Source organism: Eucalyptus grandis, chromosome 6 (assembly GCF_016545825.1).
Source record: "Eucalyptus grandis isolate ANBG69807.140 chromosome 6, ASM1654582v1, whole genome shotgun sequence".
In the NCBI taxonomy this organism is placed as follows: domain Eukaryota; kingdom Viridiplantae; phylum Streptophyta; class Magnoliopsida; order Myrtales; family Myrtaceae; genus Eucalyptus; species Eucalyptus grandis.
The window spans coordinates 27,354,051-27,377,472 of NC_052617.1; the positions used below are offsets into that span (position 1 = coordinate 27,354,051).

Sequence of the window (23,422 nt, forward strand, 5' to 3'; positions counted from 1 at the left end):
TAAACTGTTATTTCTGGCCTCTATTTTCACCTCCTCCACTCTTCCCATTTTAGAAGCTATATTTCGAATAGAGTCCTCATTCATTCTAGCTCTAGGTAACCCCAAGATATAGTGTGTGTGTGAACTAGTAACAATGTTCAGGCACATTAGGATCTCCTTCCAACAACATAAGAAGATTACTAGCGAAAGACCATGGACCCGTCTTTAAAACTCTTCTTTTATCCTCTACTAATTCAAACAGAAAGGAGAATAAACCTTGTTCTATACTCTCGCATTTGACAATCTCAACTTTCCATGCCTTCTTCATACCACAAAATGCTTGGAAATTGACATTCGGTTTGGCATAAAGCTTTCCATAGAGGATGAGTTCACTTTCCTGTTTTTCTTTCTCAAGAATAGTTGGCTCGAGCTTCAGCACATCGTCTTCTAACCAGAGGTCTCCCATTTTCCTACATAATGCCGCCAGTCTGATTTGGTTTTCTTGGGATCTCTCCATTTTCGAACAAGTTCCTCAAAATTTTGGCTGTTCAAAGGTGTAATTAATGTCATTCATGAGATAATTGAACCAATTTAAATCAATTGAGATTTGGTAAAAGGTTCATTGATTTAATTAGGGAAAATTTAGATTATTTCTTTTCAACTTAGCCCATTTCTCTTTTGTTTGAACAAGAATTCTTTACGATTAGGCCCTCCAGAAATCTAATTTCACACATTTTTGGCCAAAGATTGATCGAATCGGCAAAACTGATTCATATTGGTCCAACCGACCTCCGGCAGTTTTAGCCATTTTTCGACCAAGTTTTGACAACTGGCAACTACCAAGCCAGCCTTCTGGCCAACCACCCCATACTCTTTTTACATGAAATTACACAAATCCCCTAGTGAACTTACAAAATTTCCCTCGAGATAGGAAATTACTAGAATTCCCCCCGATTAATGACTAATCCAAAAAATCAATCTTGACCTTTTGTTAGCATTTTCATCCTAGCCATCCAATATGAAATATGCTTAATTTCCCTCTAATCATAAGAAAGCTTAGCCATTAAGCATTTTTTTTATCTCATTTTGGGAGATCAAGCCTTACATCAAACCAAGGACTAGGATCTCATCTTAGGAGGAGTATATATGCATTTTTTCCTCTGAAAGTTGGGGCTCTTATTTTCATAACCAAATTCTCTCTCTAGCCTTCTCTCTTTCTCTTCATTTTTCTCTCCCTCTCTTTAAGGTTGGCCAAGCAAAGAAAGGTGGAAAGAAAAAGTGAAGTTAAGAGAACATTAGAAACATAGTAAACTAAATCAAATCACATTTTACCACATTAATTCTAAATTTCCCTTTAGTGCGCTTCTTTAGAATATGTTTGTATATTTCAATTTGAAAATATGCTTGTTTGGGATAATCACTACAATGAGGATAGCTCATTATGGTCAATCTTCTAAATTTCCCTCCCAATTTTTTTGTACAATTAGCTCTTCCTGGCAATTGAACAATACAAACACATTCTAAAGAAATGCACCAAAGGGAAATTTTGAGTTAACATTGTAAAATGTGATTTGATTTAGTTTACTATGTTTCTAATGTTCTCTTAACTTTGTAACTCTCCAACTTTTCATAGCAATTAAGAGCTAAATTTTGTAAAATCGGAAAGAAATATTTATACCTCAAAATAAAAGATCCCACAAAGAAAGTTGGGCTGGAGATTAAGAAAACATGTGAGGTGAGGATGAAAGAGAAAAGGAAAAATTTCTAATTTTCCTTTCAAGTGCAACTCAATGAACAACCTTCCTTTTTTCCTATTTCAACAAATCTAATAGTTAGTTCCAATTGGAGTGAAAGTGATAGTTGAAATTAAATTGCTATCTTCAAGCAATGACGGCATTGTTATGCTAACATTGCTCTTTTCTTAAAGTTAGTTTTCCTTTATCAGAAATTGAAGAATTTTTTTTTCTGATGAGGTCTCTTATCGGTGGGTACATACATGGAAATTATCCATATTAACTCAAAGTAGATTTTCATTTAGGTGATTTTCATGCTTAGACGTGACGATTGGGCAAGAGAGGACACGATGGTCGAGGCTTGGACCTAAGCAAGCACATGTCAAGAAAGATTTTGGGCCCAAGCCTTCTTGTGGAGAGATTTCCTTGCCTAGATCCACCCAAATGAGATTTTTTTTTTTTGCGCCCTTTTGTGTGTGTAAAATATGGATAATATTTTAATAAAAAATGTGATTTAAGTTATTCTAAGAAATATGTTGTATTAAGGTTAACAATACAACCTAGAGAGGGGATTGAATAGGTTGAATGAAACTACTATAAACTTTCATGAACTTTGTCACAAGAATTAACAAGCTAGATGAATGAGACTTTCATCAGCTTGTGTGAATATTATGATCAAACATAGCAAATAATGAGCAATAAGAGTAGATCACAAAGCAATTTATAGTAATTTGACTTCATTCCCAAGTCTACATCCATTCTCTAGCTAATAGCTTTAATATCAGTCGAATTCCACTAGTAATCAACCGTGCAAGTTACAATCGCGAAGTGTAGTTCCTTTCACACAATAGATCACACTATCAGGACCAACTATTGCACTTCCACTAGTATGCATGATTATCTCCTATTACAATGCTACACCTTTATAAAGAGATATCAAATGAAGAACAAAGAAAATTTCTTGCTCAAAGTACAACGACAATATATTTCATGTCCAACCTCTTCCAAATAATGAGCAATAAGAGTAGATCACAAAGCAATTTATAGTAATTTGACTTCATTCCCAAGTCTACATCCATTCTCTAGCTAATAGCTTTAATATCAGTTGAATTCCACTAGTAATCAACCGTGCAAGTTACAATCGCAAAGTGTAGTTCCTTTCACACAATAGATCACACTATCAGGACCAACTATTGCACTTCCACTAGTATGCATGATTGTCTCCTATTACAATGAAGAACAAAGAAAATTTCTTGCTCAAAGTACAACGACAATATATTTCATGTCCAACCTCTTCCAAGTTTTGCCAAGTCTTCAATCTAACCGTTGAAGACCTTTAAGGAGTCCCAGCTAGCTATTTGAGAGTAGGCAGAGACCTTTGCTAAAATCAGGATTGCCCATACAATCGTATCCTTTGACATTAACAAATTTCTTAAGATGAAGTCTGTTGTAGTTGTCACTTCACTAATGTAGATACTTGTCAATTGCTATTATGATATCTTTCCTAGTTCTTCAGTTATGAAACCCAATCTTGCAATAGGTCTTTTTTGTGCTATCAATGGTCAGCTTCCTTTGCATGTCAATACTTAATTGTGATGTTGTTGATGACTTGGCTATCGACATACATCTTATATGGAACCATCCTTTTTTGGCACAAGTAGGCTGGAACAAAATAAGGACTCATACTTCCCATACATATCCTCCTGTAGTAAGCTCATCGACTTGTTGCTACAACTCCTTTATTTCTTCTGGATTGCATTGATAAGCAGCTTTGCTTGGTAGAGAAGCACCCGGGATAGAATCAATTTGATGCTCAACACCTCTTAAGGGAGGTAATCCATGTGGTAATTCCAATGGAGAAGCATCTTTAAACTCATCGATCAAGGATTGCATTTAGGGATGTAGGGTCCTCTCTATTTCACTTTTTTCGATTTTCAACCATAAGCAAAGTAAAAACATTCTTTTACTTGCTAATGGCCATCTCCACACATGTCTCACTCTAGAAAAAAATTTCTTTGCTAGTGTTTCCCTCCCTCAGTTGATTTTTGTAGATCATAAGTGGGCTTAAAGGTGCAAATATGATGAGTTTTTCCTCTTTCTAGAACGAGTAAGTGTTTTTCTATCCATCATAAACAAATTTCCTATCAAATTGCCAAGGCCTTCTCAATACAGAGATATGATTCCATCGGAATAATATCACATAGAACATGATCTTTTAATAGACTCCTAATTGAAAAAGAAAATCCAAGCTTGTTTAAGTACCTGAAGATTGTCCCCTTTTTTTTAATCCACTTCAATTAATATGTTCAAAAGTGTTTGAAAGTAGGAAGATCCAATGTGTTGATTGGAGTTGTCGATACTATGTTGGTGTAGCTTCCACCATCGATGATCAAGTTAGACACCTTCCCATTACTCAGGTTTAAAAACTATTCTCATTTTGCTCGTTCGCTTTTGGAGCGATTATAGAGTCTCCTGATAATGAGCAATTCTCCTTCGTTTGGCTGCTCTCGATGATTACATCTTTCTCCTTAGATTCGACTCAATTTGTTCATTGCCTTGCATAGCTTCTTGAAGCCCCATGTCAATCTACTTGATTTCTTAGAGAGTCACAACTCTTCAATTAGGACAATTGGCTTTGAAGTGTCCATAGCCATTAAAGTGCTTTTGAATACTACTATTATTGGTCTTTTTGGGGAGTTCTTTGACAAGCTCTGTGGCTTTCTCCTTGCCTTAATTTTTCATCTATGTATTCTTGGCCTTGCTAGAAGGAAAATGTCCCCCTTGTTGATGATTTAGTTGACAAACTTTTGCCACACTTTAGTTGTTTCTTCACTTTCATGGCTGGCTTACAAACATTTTCGAAAGACCAATATGGTTGAAATTCAACCAAATCGATAAATGTCTCTTTTCAAGCCACAAGGAGTTGTTCAAACTCTCTAATGTATTCTTCAATGCTCATTATGCACTGCTAGAGGGAATTTATTTTAAGGAAAAGGTCTTGTTTGTAGTTGTCATAACAAAACCTCTTCTTCATAAGTTTCTTGAGTGTTTCCCAAGATTTGATTCGGCTTTTTCCATCATGGACTCTCTAGTTCTTAAAGTTTTCGCACCAAAATGAAGCATATATATTCAACTTGAGAACAACAATTTCGTGACACTTCATTTGATTATTTGTGGAAGTCAAATACTTATTAGATATCATGAAGTCAACTGACAATATCATCTAGGTTTTCTAGCACCTCCACTTTTATTTCATGATCATTGTCCTCGAGCCTTCCTCTTTTACTCTAAACTTGGTAATCCAAATCATTAGAGTTGCTTCCAGTGTCCTTGAATTTATTGCCTGAGTTTTGATGGGGATGTGGATTGACATGGTGTGGTCGCTTAGTAGGGTGAATTGATGGTGCCTCCTACCTCGCTCAATTCTCCAAGAGATTGAGGACATGCCTCATTTGTTGTTGAAGCTCCAATATGGCATGGTCATGCCTTTCATTATGTACTTGTTCCAAAATCAAACCTTTTGAAACTGGATCACCCTTTTTTTAAGGAAAAAAAATATGAACCAGGGGAATAGAAAGAATCATTCAAAATGGGTTCAACTTTGAACCCTAATGCGAGATTGATGTAGTTGCGAGGGCATGCAATTGATGTTTTGAATGATGTCGAGATAATCAATGACATATAAAAGTGTATAGGGATGTAAATGCAAATGCAGGATAGAAGATTTTGATTCATCAATGTTGAAAAGAATTGCTCTTGCAAAAGTAGACTTTTCAATACTATTACATTCCTTAGAAGCATTGGTACCAAAAAAATCTTAAACATATTATATTGGTACCAATTCTGTTATAAACCTTTGGCATTTATGTTAATGGAGTCCATTGATCAATTTTTCTAGAAAATCGCTAACATGAATGCCAATTGTTTTATATGATACGATCAACACTGACATGGACAATTTTACAATCTTTAATATTTTTTCTACTTATATATATATATATATATTGCCTTCATTATGGTTGGCAAGGGTCACCAGCAACTATCACTGGCCACCGAGCGAGGGCCTACAAGCCCTTACCAACCGCTGGTGAGTGCTAAGACCGTCGCCCAAGCCACAAGTGTCAAGCCCTTGCCAAATCTCTGTCAAGTCAATCAACATTGTCGCTTACTTGATTGTGCCATCGGTTTCATCTCTACGATTACAACCCAAAGAAGAAATCATTGTGATTCATAGCCGAGTGAAAACAATAGATGGAATTTGGCGGCAAGGAAGCAGTAAAGGCAACTCCTGAACCAACAAAAGTAGGCCCATTTCATGGTCGACAAGGGTCACTTTCATCGGATTTGGCGAGGGCTCAACCCTTAAAGCTTGGGTGAGGGCTAGTAGACCACAAAGAATAAGAGAACAAATAAAAATAAAAATAAAAATAATAAAAATTTGTAAAATTTATCTACGCCAGCGTCAATTATGCTATATAAGATGGCTGATATCCATGTCAATAATTTTTCGATCACAATTCACCAATGGACTCAATTTGTACAGATGTAATATATTTAAGATTAAATTTATATAATTAAAAGGTTTTAGGACTGCTTTGGTATCAACGCAATAGGTTTATTATGATTTTTTTATACTTAGGTTTCAAAGGCTGTAAAGAAATTTGGGAAAGCATTTTTTTTTTTTTTTGATCTTGTATTTACGGAAGATAAGAGGTAGCGTGGGAATTATGTGTTTTTGGATCACAACATAATCGTTGTTAACTAAATCTAACATGACTAACATCAATGCTGAAGCAATCCTATAATCTAATTCTTAATGGTGATCGAACTTAAAACATAGGAAGTAAGAACGCTCCTTGTTCGTGCACAACCAAGAAAAAGCGGAAACATAAAAAAGATTTGATCTTGATTGTAGGTCTTGTTGAATGGCCGAGGCATGTTAATGTCTTTGGCTGTTAGGAAAAACCTTCGCAGTCTTTTCCAAAGTTTTCAGTGACGAGAGAACTTTCCATCCAATTATATCATGGCTTTTCTCCCTTTTTCTCGCTTTCCTTTCGTGGAAAAAAGAACATAAATCTTCGGAGCACTGATGGTCCACTTGGAGGTTTGAGCGTCGATTCATGTTCACGTGTTGTTTTGTAATTCGTGTCAATTTATATCCATCTAATAAAATATATTGATTTGGATTCCACACGCTAAATGCAAGAATTATGATGAAATCGAGTTAATTCATATTAATTAGTGCCCTCATATAGGATTTAGACATGTCATATCATGTTACATTCAATTTTTACTTTGTAAGTAGTATTAATCTCCTTTTTGAAAATGGGTCTCCAATATTGCCAATCTTACTTGGATGCAAATTCCTCCCTCCCCCTTTTTTCCATTGATATCATACTTAGTTAAACAATAAAAGGAATGTACAGAGTTCAAAGTATCACATTTACGAGATGCTGCGATTGTCGTCTTTCGGTCTCTCTCTTCCGCCATGGAAGGATTCCCCCTCACCCGGGTGAGCTATTTCCCTATCCCCATGGTGATAGTCAGCACACAAAATCCCTTCCCCTAAAACCCTAACCCAAAGCTCTTCGTCACTTCGCCTCTTCCACCCACGAATTTCAAGGCGCATTAACCCACATTAAAACAAACATCTAGGTATCTTAGGTACAAAACCCTAGAAACCCAACACCACTTCATTACTACATAATGTAATTGTCGTAGCCTCTGGTAAGAGCTCCCTTCATTCCCAGAAACTTGAAGATTCGATGTTCCCCTATCACGCCAGGTGGAAGGACCCATATCCCAGCAGCTCTTGGAAACCTCTCTAATAAGAACCCCTCTCCTAGTCACAGAAGGTGGAAGGGACCCTTGGAACTTTGTTGGTAACGTTGCAATGAATGAGGGAGACGAGAAGGAGAGATGGCTGGCAGCCGTCTGTAGAAGTTTGGGAGAGTTGTGGTCTGAGGAGGATGTGCTCACAATTAAGGGAGATGTACCTGTAGAAAAAAAAAACGTGAGTGTGAATTAACCCTTATAGGCAAACTTTATTCCAAGCCAAATGTGAATCTACAGGCTTTCTTCAGCACAATGGAAAGGGCGTGGAAAACAGAATTGGTGTCGTGTGATCTAATAGGACTAGGGCTATTTTCATTCACTTTTATGACTATAGCTGGTAAGAACAGATCTCTGACTTCAGGCCCTTGGTCATTCTCTAGTAATTTGCTAATTTTACAGCAATGTGATCTTGATACCTCGGACCATTCTTATGTTTTCACACATTGTGACTTCTGGGTACATATCTTGGGGCTCCCGAGAGATAGAATTACTAAAAAAAAAACAGTCTCTGATATTGCTACAAAAATAGGAAAAGTGCAGGAAGTGAAGCTAGAAAATAAAAGCTTTGGTAAGTCAAATGTGGGGAAAGCAAAGGTGAACCTAGACCTATCTAAACTCCTAAGGTTTGGGACTATTGTTGACCTGGACAACAAGAAAATTTGGGTGGATTTTAAATTTGAAAGCCTTCCACACTTTTGCTACTATTGTGAACGTATAGGGCACTATACGACCTACTGCAAGATTATCCCTTACGAACAACATGGGCTAGAAGAAAATAGAGTGGGCAAGTTTGGTAGCTAGATTAAAATAGAAGCAAGAGAAAACAGCCCTTACTAGAAATTTTTCAATGGAGAGATGACTCCAGAACTAGAAACTGATGAAATAATACCAAAAACTCCAATTCAGAGCAACATAGAGGCCACTTTTCAGCAAACAAAATAGGAGAACATAAACCCACTAGCTATGGTCATAGTGCCGGAGAAAAATGCCCTAAAACAGAAGAGGGTCAACAGCTTGGACCCAGATTTTCTTGGTGTTGAACTCACACATCAGGAGAAACATCTTATGTTAAATGAGGCATCCATTCCCATGGCACCTGCTACATTTCTAAAGAAAGGAAAGAGTGGGAAGAAAGCTCACACGGCAAAGAAATTGAAACGATTTAGCCCCTATGAACAGCAAGGCTCCCTCTCTCAATCCATCAATGAGGGGACCCTTCTAGACACACCGATCAAAGAAGCGAAAGAAATGGAGGAGTGGGCTTTGGTGGCTAGCCCTAATAAGCTACCGGGGTTTAAATGAAAATTTTGAGCTGGAATTGTCAAGATTTGGGCTCTCCTCTGACTTTCCAGAACCTTAAAGCCCTAGTGGTGCAAGAAAAGCCTAGTTTAGTATTTCTCATGGAAACAAAAAATAAGGAACTCGAAGTGGAAAGGGTAAAGAAGCGCTTGCAATTTCAGCATTTGATGGTAGTTGACCCAATCAGAATCGTTGGGGGGTTGGCTTTGATGTGGAACAATATCATGGCGGTGGAACTTGTATCAAGCTCGGGAGAGATGCTCGGAGTAAAATGTAAAGAGTTGAACAGCAATATCAAAATGAGGGTTTCCTTTCTACATGCCCCTACAAACTACCAGAAAAGACTCCAATTATGGAAGAAACTCATAATGATTCATGCGAGAAATGATCTACCCTGGATATGCATTGGAGACTTCAATAAAACTTTGTATCATTGGGAGAAATATGGTAAGAGGGAGACAGACTATTATCGAGTGGTGGCTTTCCGGGAACTGTTAAATGATTGTGCACTCATGGACGTCGAAAGCAAATGATGCGCCTTTACTTGGGCAAATAACCGAGATGGGAAGAAGTTGGTTAAAAAGAGGTTAGATCAGGTTCTCTGTAACATAGAGTGGCGAGTTAGGTTCTTACATGCAGAAGCCTATGCTTTACCGGCCATTGGCTCAAACCATAGTCCCATATTATTGTCATTACTTCCGCCATTGATGAAAAGGAAAAAAGAATTCAGATTTGAAGCTTACTGGATGGAGGATGCTGAATGTCGAGAGATAGTACAGTCCGTGTGGAAAGATCAAAGAAATTCACTGTTGAATTTGCCTAACAAACTAAAAGAAGTTGCTGCAACTTTAGCCAAGTGGAGCAAGGAGAATTTTCTAATGCATTTAGAAGGATAGAGGACCTCAAAAAAGAGATAACCAGGATAACTAATGAAAAGGAAAGGGGATTGAGAAAGGAAGAAACTCAGCAAATAAAGATGCAAAGTGAACAACTATGGAGACAGGAAAAGATGTATTGGGGAATGAGATCGAGGATTGAGTGGCTAAAATAGGGAGATAAAAACATGAAGTTTTTTCACACTACAATGGTGCAAAGAAGGCAACGAAATAGAATAACCATGCTGAAACTTGAAGACCAAAACTAGTGCAGGGACCTAGAGCTAATTAAAGAACACATTGTGAACTTTTATCAAGATCTTAATGGCACGGTTGGCCCAAGGAATTTTCAGCCGGTGCTAGATCAATGCTCTTGCATAGTAGGAGATGAAATGAATGAATCTTTAACAAGGCAAATCACAATGGAGGAAGTGAAGGCAATAGTGTTTCAATTGGGGGCCACTAAGGGCGCGCGTGATAAAATTTCTACTTCTCTATTTCTCTATTTCTTTGTTCCCTACAACAGGTTTGGAACAGAAATTCATTTGGTAACGCAATTTGATTTTTCTATTTCTGAAACAAATTTCTATTCCATAAATAGATTTGAAGAAGAAATCAAAAGCTAAAATTTTTAACTTCTCAATTTCTGGCCATAAATCAATTTATGTTCCAAAAATTTTGTCATGCGCACCCTAAGGCCCCAAGTCCAAATGGGTTTAATTGAAAGTTTTTTCAAAATCACTGGGAGATAGTTCAAAGAGAAGTGCACAAAATGGTTGAAGACTTCTTTGTGTCAGGTACTCTAGACCCCTCCATTAACAATACTCATATCACCCTTATTCCAAAAGTGGTTATCCCTAAATCTATAGCACAATATAGGCCCATCAATTTATGTAATTACAGCTATAAGATTATCTCCAAAGTAATGGCAAACATGTTGAAACCATGGTTGTCCGATCTGATTGAAATGGAGCAAAGCGCCTTTATCGGTGGATGACAAATTCAAGATAACATATTAATTGTCCAAGAAGTGTTGCACCAACTCAAAATCAGGGAAAGAAAAAGGAAGTTTTAGGCGTACTCAAAATCAATATGCAAAAAGCATACAATTGTGTGGAATGGGATTTCTTGTGCGAGTGCATGACTAAGATGGGCTTCAGTGATTGCTGGGTTTCTTTGGTCAAAACATACATTTCGACTGTCACATTCAACATCAAAGTCAATGGACAACCTCTCTAACCTTTCAGACCGACTAGAGGCTTAAGGCAAGGGGACCCCCTCTCTCCCTACTTATTCATTATTATGACTAATGTGCTATCTCCGCTTATACATAGAGCACTAAGGGATGGAAGTGTGAAAGGAATTAAACTAAACAGAAGCTGTCCAACACTAACGCACCTATTACTTGTGGATGATGCGATATTCTTTTTGGATGGAATAGTTAAGGAATGCCAAAACTTGGCAAACCTTTTGAACCAATATTGTTACGCATCAGGTCAAGCAATCAACCTCAACATTTCCGGCATTTTTTTCAGCAAAAGCAACCCACAATGATTAAGGAGGAATATGGCACAAGAACTTAGAGTGCCTATCATAAAAAAAAACAGGGAAATATCTTGACATTCCATCGGATTGGGGACAAACAAAGAAAGAAATTTTTGCGTGGATTCTAGCGAGGGTCAACATGAAATTAAAGGGATTGAAGGAAAACATTATATCTAAAGCAATGAAGGAAATCCTCATTAAAATAGTTGTACAAGCATTGCCGCAATATGCTATGTCCATTTTCAAAATCCCAATATCCATTTGTAAAGCAATTGAACAAAAGATTGCTACTTTCTAGTGGAAAAAGAACAATGCAAAAAAGGTATACATTGGAAGAAATGGGAGGTGCTAAAAACTTGAAAAGACTGTGGGGGCTTGGGTTTCAAAGACCTTATTGCTTTTAATAAGGTCATGCTGGGAAAATAGGCTTGGAGACTTATACAAACCTCTTCAACCTTATGGAGTCAATTGTTAAAAGGCCTATACTTCTCATTGGGAGATTTCTTGAGGGAAAATAAGGGAGCTAGATCATCATGGGGATGGCAAAGCTTAATGCAAGGAAGAGAGGTATTAGGAGGGCAAATTAGATGGATAGTCGGGGACGGATCGCAGATCAGGGTGAAAGAAGATAGATGGTTAGCTCATGGATGCATTGGAGGACCTACAAACCAAGGTGAACCCCAATGTGTGGTTGAGCTAATTGACCAAGGGTCCAAGCAGTGGGATGAGCATAAACTAAAGAAATTATTTGATGAAGATTTAGTTAAGGAAATCCTTGCAACCCCACTAAGTCTTACTATGGAGAAAGACAAAATCGTATGGATGAAAAACAGTTCCAGCACCTACTCAGTCAAGAGCGGATACAACAGTATACAAACAGTTGCCAACCACAACAATTCTCAGGCATCCTCATCTTATTAGCCCCCCAAAAAACTATGGAACTTGATCTGGGATCTCGTGGAACTTAATCTGGGATCTCCACACCCATCCAAAAATCAAGTTTTTTATATAGAGTATATGTGCTAATGCGCTACCAATGAAGGAAAACCTCTTTAGGAGAGAAATGATACCTGATCAAAGTTTCCCGGTCTGCCATCAAATGCCAGAGACACCAGAACACATTTTCCTCCTCTATCCATGGACGAATGAAATTTGGTCAAACCCAAAATTGAGACTACATCTTTCCCCAAAATGTATCACAAGAATAGATAAACGGTTTTTCGAAACCCTTACCTCTTGTAACAGGCCTCTGTCGAAGGAGTTAGTAGCTAGTGTCCTTTGGCAGATCTGGAAAAGAAGAAACTCCATGGTCTTCAAAGGCGAACCTCCGAACCCAAGCGAAGCTGTGAACCAAGCAACCATAGATCTATAACTTTATAACCAGTGGAACCCAAGAAATCGAAACCGACACCAAGATCCCACAGACTCACCTACGGAGTGGGTCTCTCATTGAAGGGTTCTCTAAAATATAATGTTGACGGCTCATGGAAGGAAGAGCGGTGAGAAGGAGTGATGGTCAAGATTTGTAGGAATGAACAAGGGATCCTCATAGACGGTTTTGCAGAGAAAATCGATGTCGATTCAGCCCTAAAAACGGAGGCTTTGGCCCTTCGTGCGGCTTTGTTGAAGTTAGTGGAGGCAAGAAAGAGAAATGAGTCTTTAGCAGGAATAGGGAAAAGTCTTCAACTTTGCCTGAACTAACCTACAAGTGTGAAGTACACTCTGATAGCAAAGTTGCAATGGAAAGTTTAATGGCCTTAATTCCGAGCCCATGGACGGTGCAAGCAATTATAGAAGATACCAAAGTGTTGCTGGCCCAACTTCAAGGAGTCCAAGTATCTTATGTGCCAAGAGAAGCTAACAAGCTTGCCAACTGGGTAGCAAAAGCATATCGAGACAACCGTCTTCCTCAGAATTGGGTTTTATATCCCCCCTATCCACTTTCAGTTTTATTATGTAACGATCTTGAACTTAGTTGCAGTTCAACAACAAATTAGTAATGGTAAGTGCTTAATCGACCCAAAAAAAAAAAAAACAATAAAAGGAATAGCATAAAAAGATTCTCGAGAATTTCTATGCTCCAGCATCCAATCCTGAAGCCAATATGACCATTGGATAAAAAAAGAATAAATTCAAAATGGTAACAACTCGCCAGAGTATAAGGAAATTCAATGACTATAAAATTGTCAAAGCTATAATTGAGGTACAAAAATTACGACGTACAAGAACAATTACTTGTTGATAAGTTCTTTAGATTCGATGGACTGTAGAAGGAGTTTTACAATCATTAGGGAAATTCAATAAGAACATGAAAAAGAGAGAGATTTCAATAAGTACCAACAATTCTCATGTCAATGAACTCAAAAATCAAATTATTGCCAAGGGAAATACGTTAGTAATTGTAGATGCAATTGAGATTTCGACAGCTTCAAAGAAATTACCAAAAATTGAAGAGTTCCAAAGGGAAAAAGCTATTAAAAAAAAACCAATATATACCTTGAACTTTATATTTATTGCAATACATTTATCCAAAACTTTTTCTTGTGACAACAAAAAAAAATTCTAAACTTATACCAACATAATACTTTTACCTACTTCAAGGTTCCGTTAGATAATTTTCAGCTAAAATAACGTTGTTTTTATTTCACTTAAGTCACATGGACGCCATGTCAACGTTGTTCTCTTTTTTACATCCATTTAGATAGATTTTTAACGGTTCTAATTAACAGAACTTTAATATAGAGTAAATATATTATACAAGTAAAAATTTGAGATTTTTCTATATAGAAAAAAAAAATAGATAAATGCGTTGAAATGAATATAATTTAGAGTTTGTGGTGACTTTGGTATTTTTCCAAATGGGATGAACGGGATCAACCCTGCACAATTTTGAATTTTCGACACCGGCCTGGAAAAGCTTCTCCGGAAAGACACAGAAAAAGCATGCGAGGTTTGCGTGATTCAGGACCTTTGTCACTGAAAAACGACTCCTTTTCTTGGAATCGTTATGGACAAAATGTTTAGGGAATGCTGATCTATGAAACCACGTGCCGACGTTCCTTTTGTTTATTCCGACGTTGATTTGAAAAAAAGGAGCTCACCTCAGTACTTTCCAGGCAATGAAGGCCGAAACTTTGCTCCTCTCTGTCCTTTTTATATTATATTCTTGTCCGCCTCTCCTTCAATGGCCAACCAAAAATGGTGGCTGTCTCCGTCTGCTAGGCTTGCGCCCCACGTTAACCCTTGCCCAAGGCAAAACCCCATTTTTGACCACTTTTCAACACGCGAGTGCATGAATGGCGACACATCGGTAGTGAGTCGGAGCTTCGAGTGAAAATTTCGAGACCTCGGAGGTATAGAAATTGAGACTATAAGTAAGGCCGTAGTTCCTAAAATCGGTGACTTGTGAAGTGGATTCTTAGATATCTAAAGGGGACAACTTTGTAGTGTATCGAATGAATAGCAATAGCAATAAGACCGCTGGCTATGTTGATTCAAATTGCACTAGTGACTTGGATGAGTGCAGGTCTTTTGTAAGATACATAAGTGGTGGTGTTAATTGGAAAGCCTAGGTTGTCTTCGATTGAACTCGGTCCTTGCGCGATGTGTCGACAAAACCGAGGACGTCACGCACGTTGAATCCCACCCTTGCGCATTGCATCATGATCGTTTTGGATGGTGTTCTGGTTAAAGTAACGCCAGAAAGGGGTTGGCTTTTCACTTGCTTCTGCTGCCAACTCGTGTTCGAGCCCTACTTGAACGATCGTTTTATCAGCTAATTCGCGTAATGTTCTCGTGTTTACAATATCCGGTGACGTGTGTTCGTTTGGTTTGTGGATAACAAAAAGACGGGAAAGAATGTTAGTAGGGGAAAATCCCGAAAAATATGATCTTTTTCGAAATCGTGCATGCAGTTTTGAACCTGTACAGTCAAATGTGTTGGGGGTGATGGTTTCCTCTGCTTTCTTTTACTCGTGCTTTTTCAACCCGTGTGATCTTTGTTACCGCTCTTCTTTGCATGACAGGTTTCGGGCTGGCTAAGGATGGAGCTAAGCTTGACTTGCGGGAGCATCAGGAAGAGGCCTGCAGATCAGGCGATGAATGATGGTGATATCGACAGGATATATAGATTCGCCATATTGTTGCCTAATGGGACTACCGTGGGAATCGCATTAAGGGAACCCAACCCGACCATGGCCTTCCGAGGTTTCATGCTAATGGCCAAAGAAAGGTACAATCGAGCCAAAGCGCAAGATCCATCACTAAGTTCGAAGCGTCCCATCGCATGGGAGAGTAATGAGTTGCATCTCGAAGATGCAAATGGCAACTGGATTAAAAGTCGAATTATTTTCGACAACTTTAAGCCTCACAAGCGCCACATCTTGCGTCTTTGCATGAGTATTGGGCAAAAGTCATATGTTGTTCGCTTGTTGTGTCTTTTTTAATTTACTGAGAGTGTGCATATTCACTTTAATGGCTGTACTTATTTTACTGTTTGTTTGTATGTAATATCTTTTTCCAATTAGGATGGCTCTGGCAACACAACTAATACTTTTGAGGTTAGTATTTTATTCCTTTTCGCACCGTACCCAGCTGTCGATATATTCTCAAGAATGAGTGTCACTTGCCTTTTAGGAGTTCTCTTGATGTCCTCACCAACCGACTCCAGCTCCGACGAGGGCAGGTCTTTTGGATTGAACACCATCCAAAACAACCACCCCTTTATGGTTATGTTGATTTGAATTGCTGATTAAACTCAGTCCTTCAATTGGCATATGTAAAGAGTGAGTGTTCATTGGGATATTGAGAGAATAATATAGATGATGAGCATTGTGACCTAACTTTAAAATTCGAGTCAAGGTCAATTGTTAAATTACATCTCGAATTTGGCTTGGTTTACGGAACCCGATTAGATTAAACTGAAAGGGAAGAACTCTCGGTCACTACATGGCAAAATAAGGGGCTCATATATTTATGAAAATTTATTTATTTATGGGGTAGGAAAGAAGTCTTTGTCTAGAGGAAATAAAGAAGCGGACGTCGCTTCTTTCTTGAGTAGTGATCGGTCAATAAGGGTTTGAGGAGAGGGACCCACATACATATATTATATATATGGCCTGCGGTGGCAGCATACGTTGTTTTCCTTAATCGAAGAGCTGCGCGGTGAAAACGTTAGAGCCGCTGTACGAAAAACGAAAAACAACGTTCAGGAGTCCTTGTTTATCCGCCGTACGTAAAGCTGTTTCTATAAGCTTGAAAACCGGAGATTTTGTTTGGTAAGTTTACACCTAATTAAATTAGTTATTTGTAAATATTTTGGATTTAAACTTATTAGGTGGGTGAAATATTCGAACATATCCAAAATTATAATTCTGATTTTTTTTATTGTAATGAATTATTTATTGCCGACCCTCCTCTTAACTACATAAATCTCTAATGTCATTTATTTCTTTGGTTCTCTCGGATTAACTTAACAAGAAAAGTGAGTATAAACTAGATATATGGTTCTCAATCAACTAAAGTGGCTTGTTGATAAAGCATAAATATCAACACTTTAATTCATACATAGTTTCTACTTAATTAGTTGAAATTTGAATAATTTTTTTAGAAACTTTTACGTAAATGTAAAAAGTTGCTTTTTGTTTTCCTATTTTAAATAAAAACCAATCATTTTATATATGTATGACAATTGTCTGCCAATGTATGTTACAATGACCCTTCGAATGCAAGAGAGCAAAGGAAAGGTACACCATAAACTTTTTGGGCCTTGGACTCAATTAGACCTTCGGCGAACGGGAATGATGAATCTCGGGTCAAAATTGCTCAAATAATTTAATTTGTTAAAGATATCTCATAATTCTGTTGGTTCTGGATGTATATTTTTTTTGATTGTGTATATATTAATTGATAAATATTACGTTAGATTGCCATATCATATGGCAGTGTACTTCTATTGTTACATGTCGAAATATTCTGAAATTTTTCAATTATGTTTTAACCCTGTTCATGGGCATTTTTAGCTGACCTTTCCCACTATGTCCGTTCTTCGCCACTCCCGTACTCCCGTATTATATAGCCTCCCTTCTCTCCTTCATGGAAGAAGGCGCATGAAAACACAGAACGTAGACATCCAGTGATTCCCCCGAAAAAATATGGATCCTTTCGATTCATCAAAGCAGGTGCTTCAAAACTTCCTCTCGCACTCCTCCACTCTGATGTATACAGGGGGCGATTTTCTGCTCAACGCCACGTTTTTACGTGGCTTCTCTGGTTCTCTTCATTTGGTTTTGTTACTTGGACTCCTGGTTTCATGGACGGGCAAGAAAATATGGGCACAACGAAATGGTGTAGGCTCCGAACAAAGCCGCAGAAGAAGCAGAATTTGGTACTATAAGCCCACTCTGTTTTGCTGTTTAGGCTTATCTCTGTTTAATCTGGTTTTGTGTGCGGCGAACTACTTTTATTGGTATGCAAATGATTGGTCGGAAGAGAAACTGGTTTCTCTTTTGGATTTAGCACTGAAGTCTCTCGCTTGGGGAGCTCTAGGTGTTCGTTTGTACGGCCAAAGCTCCGATTTTGGAGTATCAAAGCTCCCTCTTTTTTTGAGAGTCTGGTGGGGTTCCTACTTGTCCATTGCATGTTATTGCCTCGTCATTGACGTTGTTCTGTATGGAAAGTGTGTTCCGGTGCGAACCCAGTATTCCATTTCTGACGTCGTCTCTGTTGTCACCGGTTTCTTCTGCTGTTATGTGGGGTTCTTTGGTAAGATTGAGATTGATGATTGTCTGCTCGAAGCGCTTTTAAATGGTAACTCGGTTACAAGCAATGCCAAATTAAACAGAAGTCCAGGAAGTGAAACTGTGACCCCGTATTCTAAAGCGGGATTACTGAGTATAATTAGTTTCTCGTGGCTGAGTCCTTTAATGGCTGTCGGGAATGAGAAAACACTGGACCTAGAGGATGTCCCTCAACTTGCTCCACGGGATAGGATAGCAGGGGCACTTCCAGGTTTCAAGGAAAAGCTCAAGTCAGATGCTGGTTCCAGTAATGGAGTGACAGCGTTTAGGCTGGCGAAGGCTCTGATCATGTCCAAATGGAAAGAAGTAATTTCCACTGCTGTGTTTGAGCTTCTTATAACCCTAGCTTCTTACCTTGGTCCATACCTTATGGAAACTTTTGTTCAATTCCTAAACGGGCAACGCAAATTTGAAAGTAAAGGCTACCTTCTTGTTTCAGCGTTTTTGGTTGCACAGCTTGTCGAGTGCCTTTCCTCTCGGCAGATGATATTTAGGCTAGATCTTGTTGGGATTAGGACTCGCTCATTGCTGGTTGCACTAATATATGACAAGGGATTAAACCTTTCATGCCAGTCTAAACAGGGGCATACTAGTGGGGAAATCATTAATATCATGTCTGTAGATGCCGAGAGAATTGGTGATTCTTGCTGGTGCATGCACGATCCTTGGCTAGTACTTGTACAAGTTGGGTTAGCCTTAGCGATTCTGTATAAAAATCTTGGGCTTGCGGCTATTGCAGCTTTTGTGGCCTCTGTGCTTGTTATGTTAGCTAATATTCCTTTGAGCAAGCTCCAGGAGAAAATTGATGAAAAGTTTATGGAATCAAAGGACAAAAGGATGAAGGCAACTTCCGAGATCTTGCGAAACATGAAGATTTTAAAGCTTCAGGCATGGGAGATGAAGTTTTTGTCCAAGATTAATGAACTGAGGAATATTGAGACGGGGTGGTTGAAAAAAAATTTTTACACTGAAGCAATGACCTCTTTTGTCTTCTGGGGTGCCCCGACATTTGTTTCCGTGACTACATTTGGTACATGCATGTTATTGGGGATCCCACTATCGTCAGGGAAGATCTTATCTGCGATCGCAACATTCAGCGTCCTCCAAGATCCCATCTATGAATTACCAGTTGTATTATCCGTGATAGCTCAGACTAAGGTCTCACTTGACAGAGTAGCATCATTCCTGCGCCTTGAGGATCTCCAGAATGACGTCATTGAAAAGCTTCCTCAGGGCACAAGTGATATGGCAGTCGAGATCAATGAGGGGAATTTCACGTGGGACTTGTCTTCCTCTGAACCCACATTAAAGGACATAAACTTGAAGGTCATCAATGGCATGAAAGTTGCAGTCTGCGGTACTGTGGGTTCAGGAAAATCGAGCTTACTTTCTTGCCTCCTGGGAGAATTGTCGAAGATATCGGGAGCCCTCAAATTATGTGGCAGTAAGGCTTATGTTGCTCAGTCTCCGTGGATACAGAGTGGCAAGATTGTGGACAACATTTTATTCGGCAAGGAGATGAACCGTGAGAGGTATGAAAGTATCCTCGAAGCCTGCTGTCTGATGAAGGAATTGGAGATTCTCCCATTTGGCGATCAAACAATTATAGGCGAGAGAGGGATAAATCTGAGTGGTGGACAGAAGCAAAGAGTGCAGATTGCCCGTGCAATTTATCGAGATGCAGACATTTATCTACTTGATGACCCTTTTAGTGCTGTCGATGCGCATACAGGATCTCATCTGTTTAAGGTTAATTGCTTTTTCCTACGTTTCTGATTATGCACTTACCGCCCCTTATTTTCTTTACATTGCCAATTATGAAGCGCAGGCTTCTTGATGGAAAAACAAGTTTGAAATAAATAATTTTAGATGCTAACATTTTCTGTGCAAGTCTTGGATTTGAGTTATTTTCTCGATTTCATTCTTCCTCTCATGAAGATTACTAACTGAGTCTTTAATGTGATAGGAATGTTTGCTAGGACTTTTAAGTTTGAAAACAGTGATCTACGTTACTCATCAAGTAGAGTTTCTACAGACAGCTGATCTAATCGTGGTGAGTAATTACTGACCTATGAATTGGTTTTCCTTGGAGTCACTCGTTAAGTGGTAATACGTATGTTTGCTAGGTCATGAGAGATGGAAAGATCACAGAATCTGGAACATACAGCGAGATTCTTCACCTCGGAGCAGATTTCACAGAGCTAGTTGGTGCACATGAGGAAGCTTTAGCCAGGCTTGGTTCCCACCAAGCTGGGCCAGATTCTGAAGCATCTGGTATCAACAATGAAGAAAGTCGAACGGAAAATACTGTGGAGAAGGAAGAAAACAGAAATGTTCAAGATGGTGAAGTAAGGGTAAAAGGGCAGCTTGTTCAAGAAGAAGAGAGGGAGAAAGGTAGAGTCGGTTTTCTGGTGCACTGGAAGTACCTGACGGCGGCATATGGAGGAGCTCTCGTGCCTTTCATATTACTGGCCCAGTTTCTATTCATGCTCCTTCAGATGGGAAGCAATTACTGGATGGCATGGGCGACCCCAGTGTCGGAGGACGTGGAACCTGCTGTCCCGGGATCAACACTGATACTTGTTTACGTGGCTTTGGCTGTTGGAAGCGCCTTATGTATTCTTTTCAGGTCTTCACTTTTGGCAACTGCTGGCTACAAGACAGCTACGATACTCTTTAATAAGTTGCATCTCGCAATATTTCGGGCCCCCATGTCATTCTTTGATGCCACTCCAAGTGGACGAATCCTAAGTAGGGTGAGTCCTAATATGGAACATCACTCGAATAGTTCAAAGAGATTTATCTCTGAACACATAGTGAAGACAGATTATGCTTTTGTCGATTCATGTCTTGTTTATTACAATTACAATTTCTTTCCTGTACGAGTCATGGATTGCATTGTGACACGATGCTTCCTTTCAGGTCTCAAAAGACCAGAGTGCTGTGGATTTGGACATTCCATTTATAGTCGCAGAATTTGCCTTCTCAATGATCCGGCTACTGGGAATTATCATTTTGATAACTCAGGTTGCATGGCAAGTTCTTATAATTTTCATCCCTGTGATTGCAACCTGTGTCTGGTATCAGCAATATTACATGCCATCTGCTAGAGAACTGGCACGGTTGATGAGTGTGAGCGAAGCTCCAGTGATCCAGCACTTTGCTGAAACAATTTCAGGATCGACCACTATTCGTGGCTTTGATCAAGAATCAAGATTTCGGGACACAATTATGGAGCTTTCCGATGCATATTCTCGGTACATGTTCCATGTTGATGGGGCAATGGAATGGCTTCGCTTTCGCTTGGATATGCTATCCACGGTCACATTTGGAATCTCTTTGATCTTCTTGACCTCTATTCCTGAGGGATTCATCGACCCAGGTAACAACGTCCTGCCTGAGATCTTCTAAATGGTGCCCTCTCTGTATCGATGAATATGTTAGTCATCTAACCTCCTGTTCTTCTCTCTGAAGCAATCGCGGGCTTAGCTGTGACGTACGTACTTAATTTGAACACGATACAAGAAATAGTTATTTTTAGTTTGTGTAATATGGAGAACAAAATTATATCGGTTGAAAGGATAATTCAATACGCTGGCATCTCAAGTGAGCCCCCTCTTACAATAGAGGATGATTGCCCCTGTCCTTCATGGCCAACATGTGGAGAGATCGCCATTTCCGATCTGCAGGTGCTAGGAAAACTTTATGTTATGCCAAAACAATGTGTCAGCATGTTTTGTCCAGTCATTAGGACATAATTGACCTTTCTGACAATTTGGGCGGAATGCCAGGTCCAGTATGCTCCACACTTGCCGCTTGTTCTGCGAGGCATCACGTGCACTTTTCCTGGAGGGATGAAAACGGGCATCGTGGGGAGAACGGGCAGTGGCAAATCGACTCTCATGCAAGCACTTTTCCGCATAGTAGAACCTTGTGCAGGTCAAATCCTGATAGATGGCATTAATATCTCCTCAATTGGGCTGCACGATCTGAGGTCGAGATTAAGCATCATCCCTCAAGATCCAACCATGTTTGAGGGTACCGTGCGAAGCAATCTAGACCCTCTTGAGGAGTACTCTGATGAGCAGATTTGGGAGGTGCATTCATTTCTTTTCACGATTGAAGTTCCTTTTCTAGCTTATATAATGTGGAACTATAATCAGCTGATCCATCCTGCAATTGTAGGCATTGGATGAGTGCCAACTGGGGGATGAAGTCAGGAAGAAAGAAGGGAAACTGGATGCAGCAGGTTATCTTCTGTACCCTTTCACTTGACCATCCAAGAAGTGTTTTAACACATTCTAGGACGGAATTTGTCTCATCTCTTGCTCTATTATCTTTGACCTGCAGTTACTGAGAATGGTGAGAACTGGAGCATGGGACAGAGGCAGCTTGTGTGCCTCGGTCGTGTGCTGCTCAAGAAAAGCAAGATCTTGGTACTTGACGAAGCTACTGCGTCCGTTGACACAGCCACTGATAATCTGATTCAGCAAACGCTGAGGCATCACCTCTCGGACTGTACTGTTATGACCATTGCACATCGGATCACCTCAGTTCTTGATAGCAACATGGTTCTTCTTCTAGATCACGGTATGTAGTTTTCAACACGATCTCATCTCAGCCTTCTCATTCAGCTTATGCTTCATCATTCTCTTCTTCTTCTTTTTTTTCACCACTCTCTCTCTCTCTCTCTCTCTCTCTCTCTCTCTCTCTCTCTCTCTCTCTCAAATCATGTCCAGGCCTTGTTGCTGAATGTGATTCTCCAAGAAGATTGCTGGACAACAAATCCTCATCGTTCACGCAGCTTGTAGCAGAGTACACAACGAGGTCTAAGTACGGTTTTGGAAATTGATGAACCACCTACTTCAAGTTGATCAAGAGCTGCTACTTCTAAAGATGAGAGGAGGTGTCAGAGTAATTCGTCCAGCCACGTCATTGCCAGTAGCTCCATATTGGCTTAAACATAATCTGATGCAATTAAACATGGACCACAAAGTTGATAACTCTTTCTTCAGAAAACGAGACGTATTGTTGCAATACTTATCATCCAAATGCTGGAAAATTCTCATCTATAGGAATAAACATGCTTTGCGCATTCTGTTTGCATCATTCTACTTTGAACATCATATGGCATATGCGGCGCATAACATCGTCATCCCTCACTTCCACCCAAATTGCCTTCAATCGGCCTTATCCAGATTCATGTAATTCAATCCTACAGAACACATATGTCCATTAGGTCCCCCAAACTCCCCATAACTACCAACCCTTCCATGATCACCCACTATAGTTTTGCAAGAATATAATGTTAGTGAAAAGCTCAAGGTTAAGATTCTAAAAATTGTTTTATTCTGACAGA

General features: G+C 39.2%; 1 protein-coding gene across 1 annotated transcript; it reads left to right on the forward strand.

Moving 5' to 3' along the window:
- Positions 1-17,418: 17,418 nt before the first annotated feature.
- Positions 17,419-23,043, forward strand: LOC104449144 (ABC transporter C family member 3). Its single transcript, XM_010063182.3, has 9 exons — positions 17,419-19,812; positions 20,030-20,116; positions 20,190-20,819; positions 20,986-21,445; positions 21,538-21,752; positions 21,855-22,160; positions 22,249-22,312; positions 22,414-22,653; positions 22,803-23,043. The coding sequence occupies exons 1-9, from the start codon at positions 17,419-17,421 to the stop codon at positions 22,913-22,915; spliced, it is 4,509 nt and encodes a 1,502-aa protein (XP_010061484.3). The 3' UTR covers positions 22,916-23,043.
- The last annotated feature ends 379 nt before the right edge of the window (positions 23,044-23,422 follow it).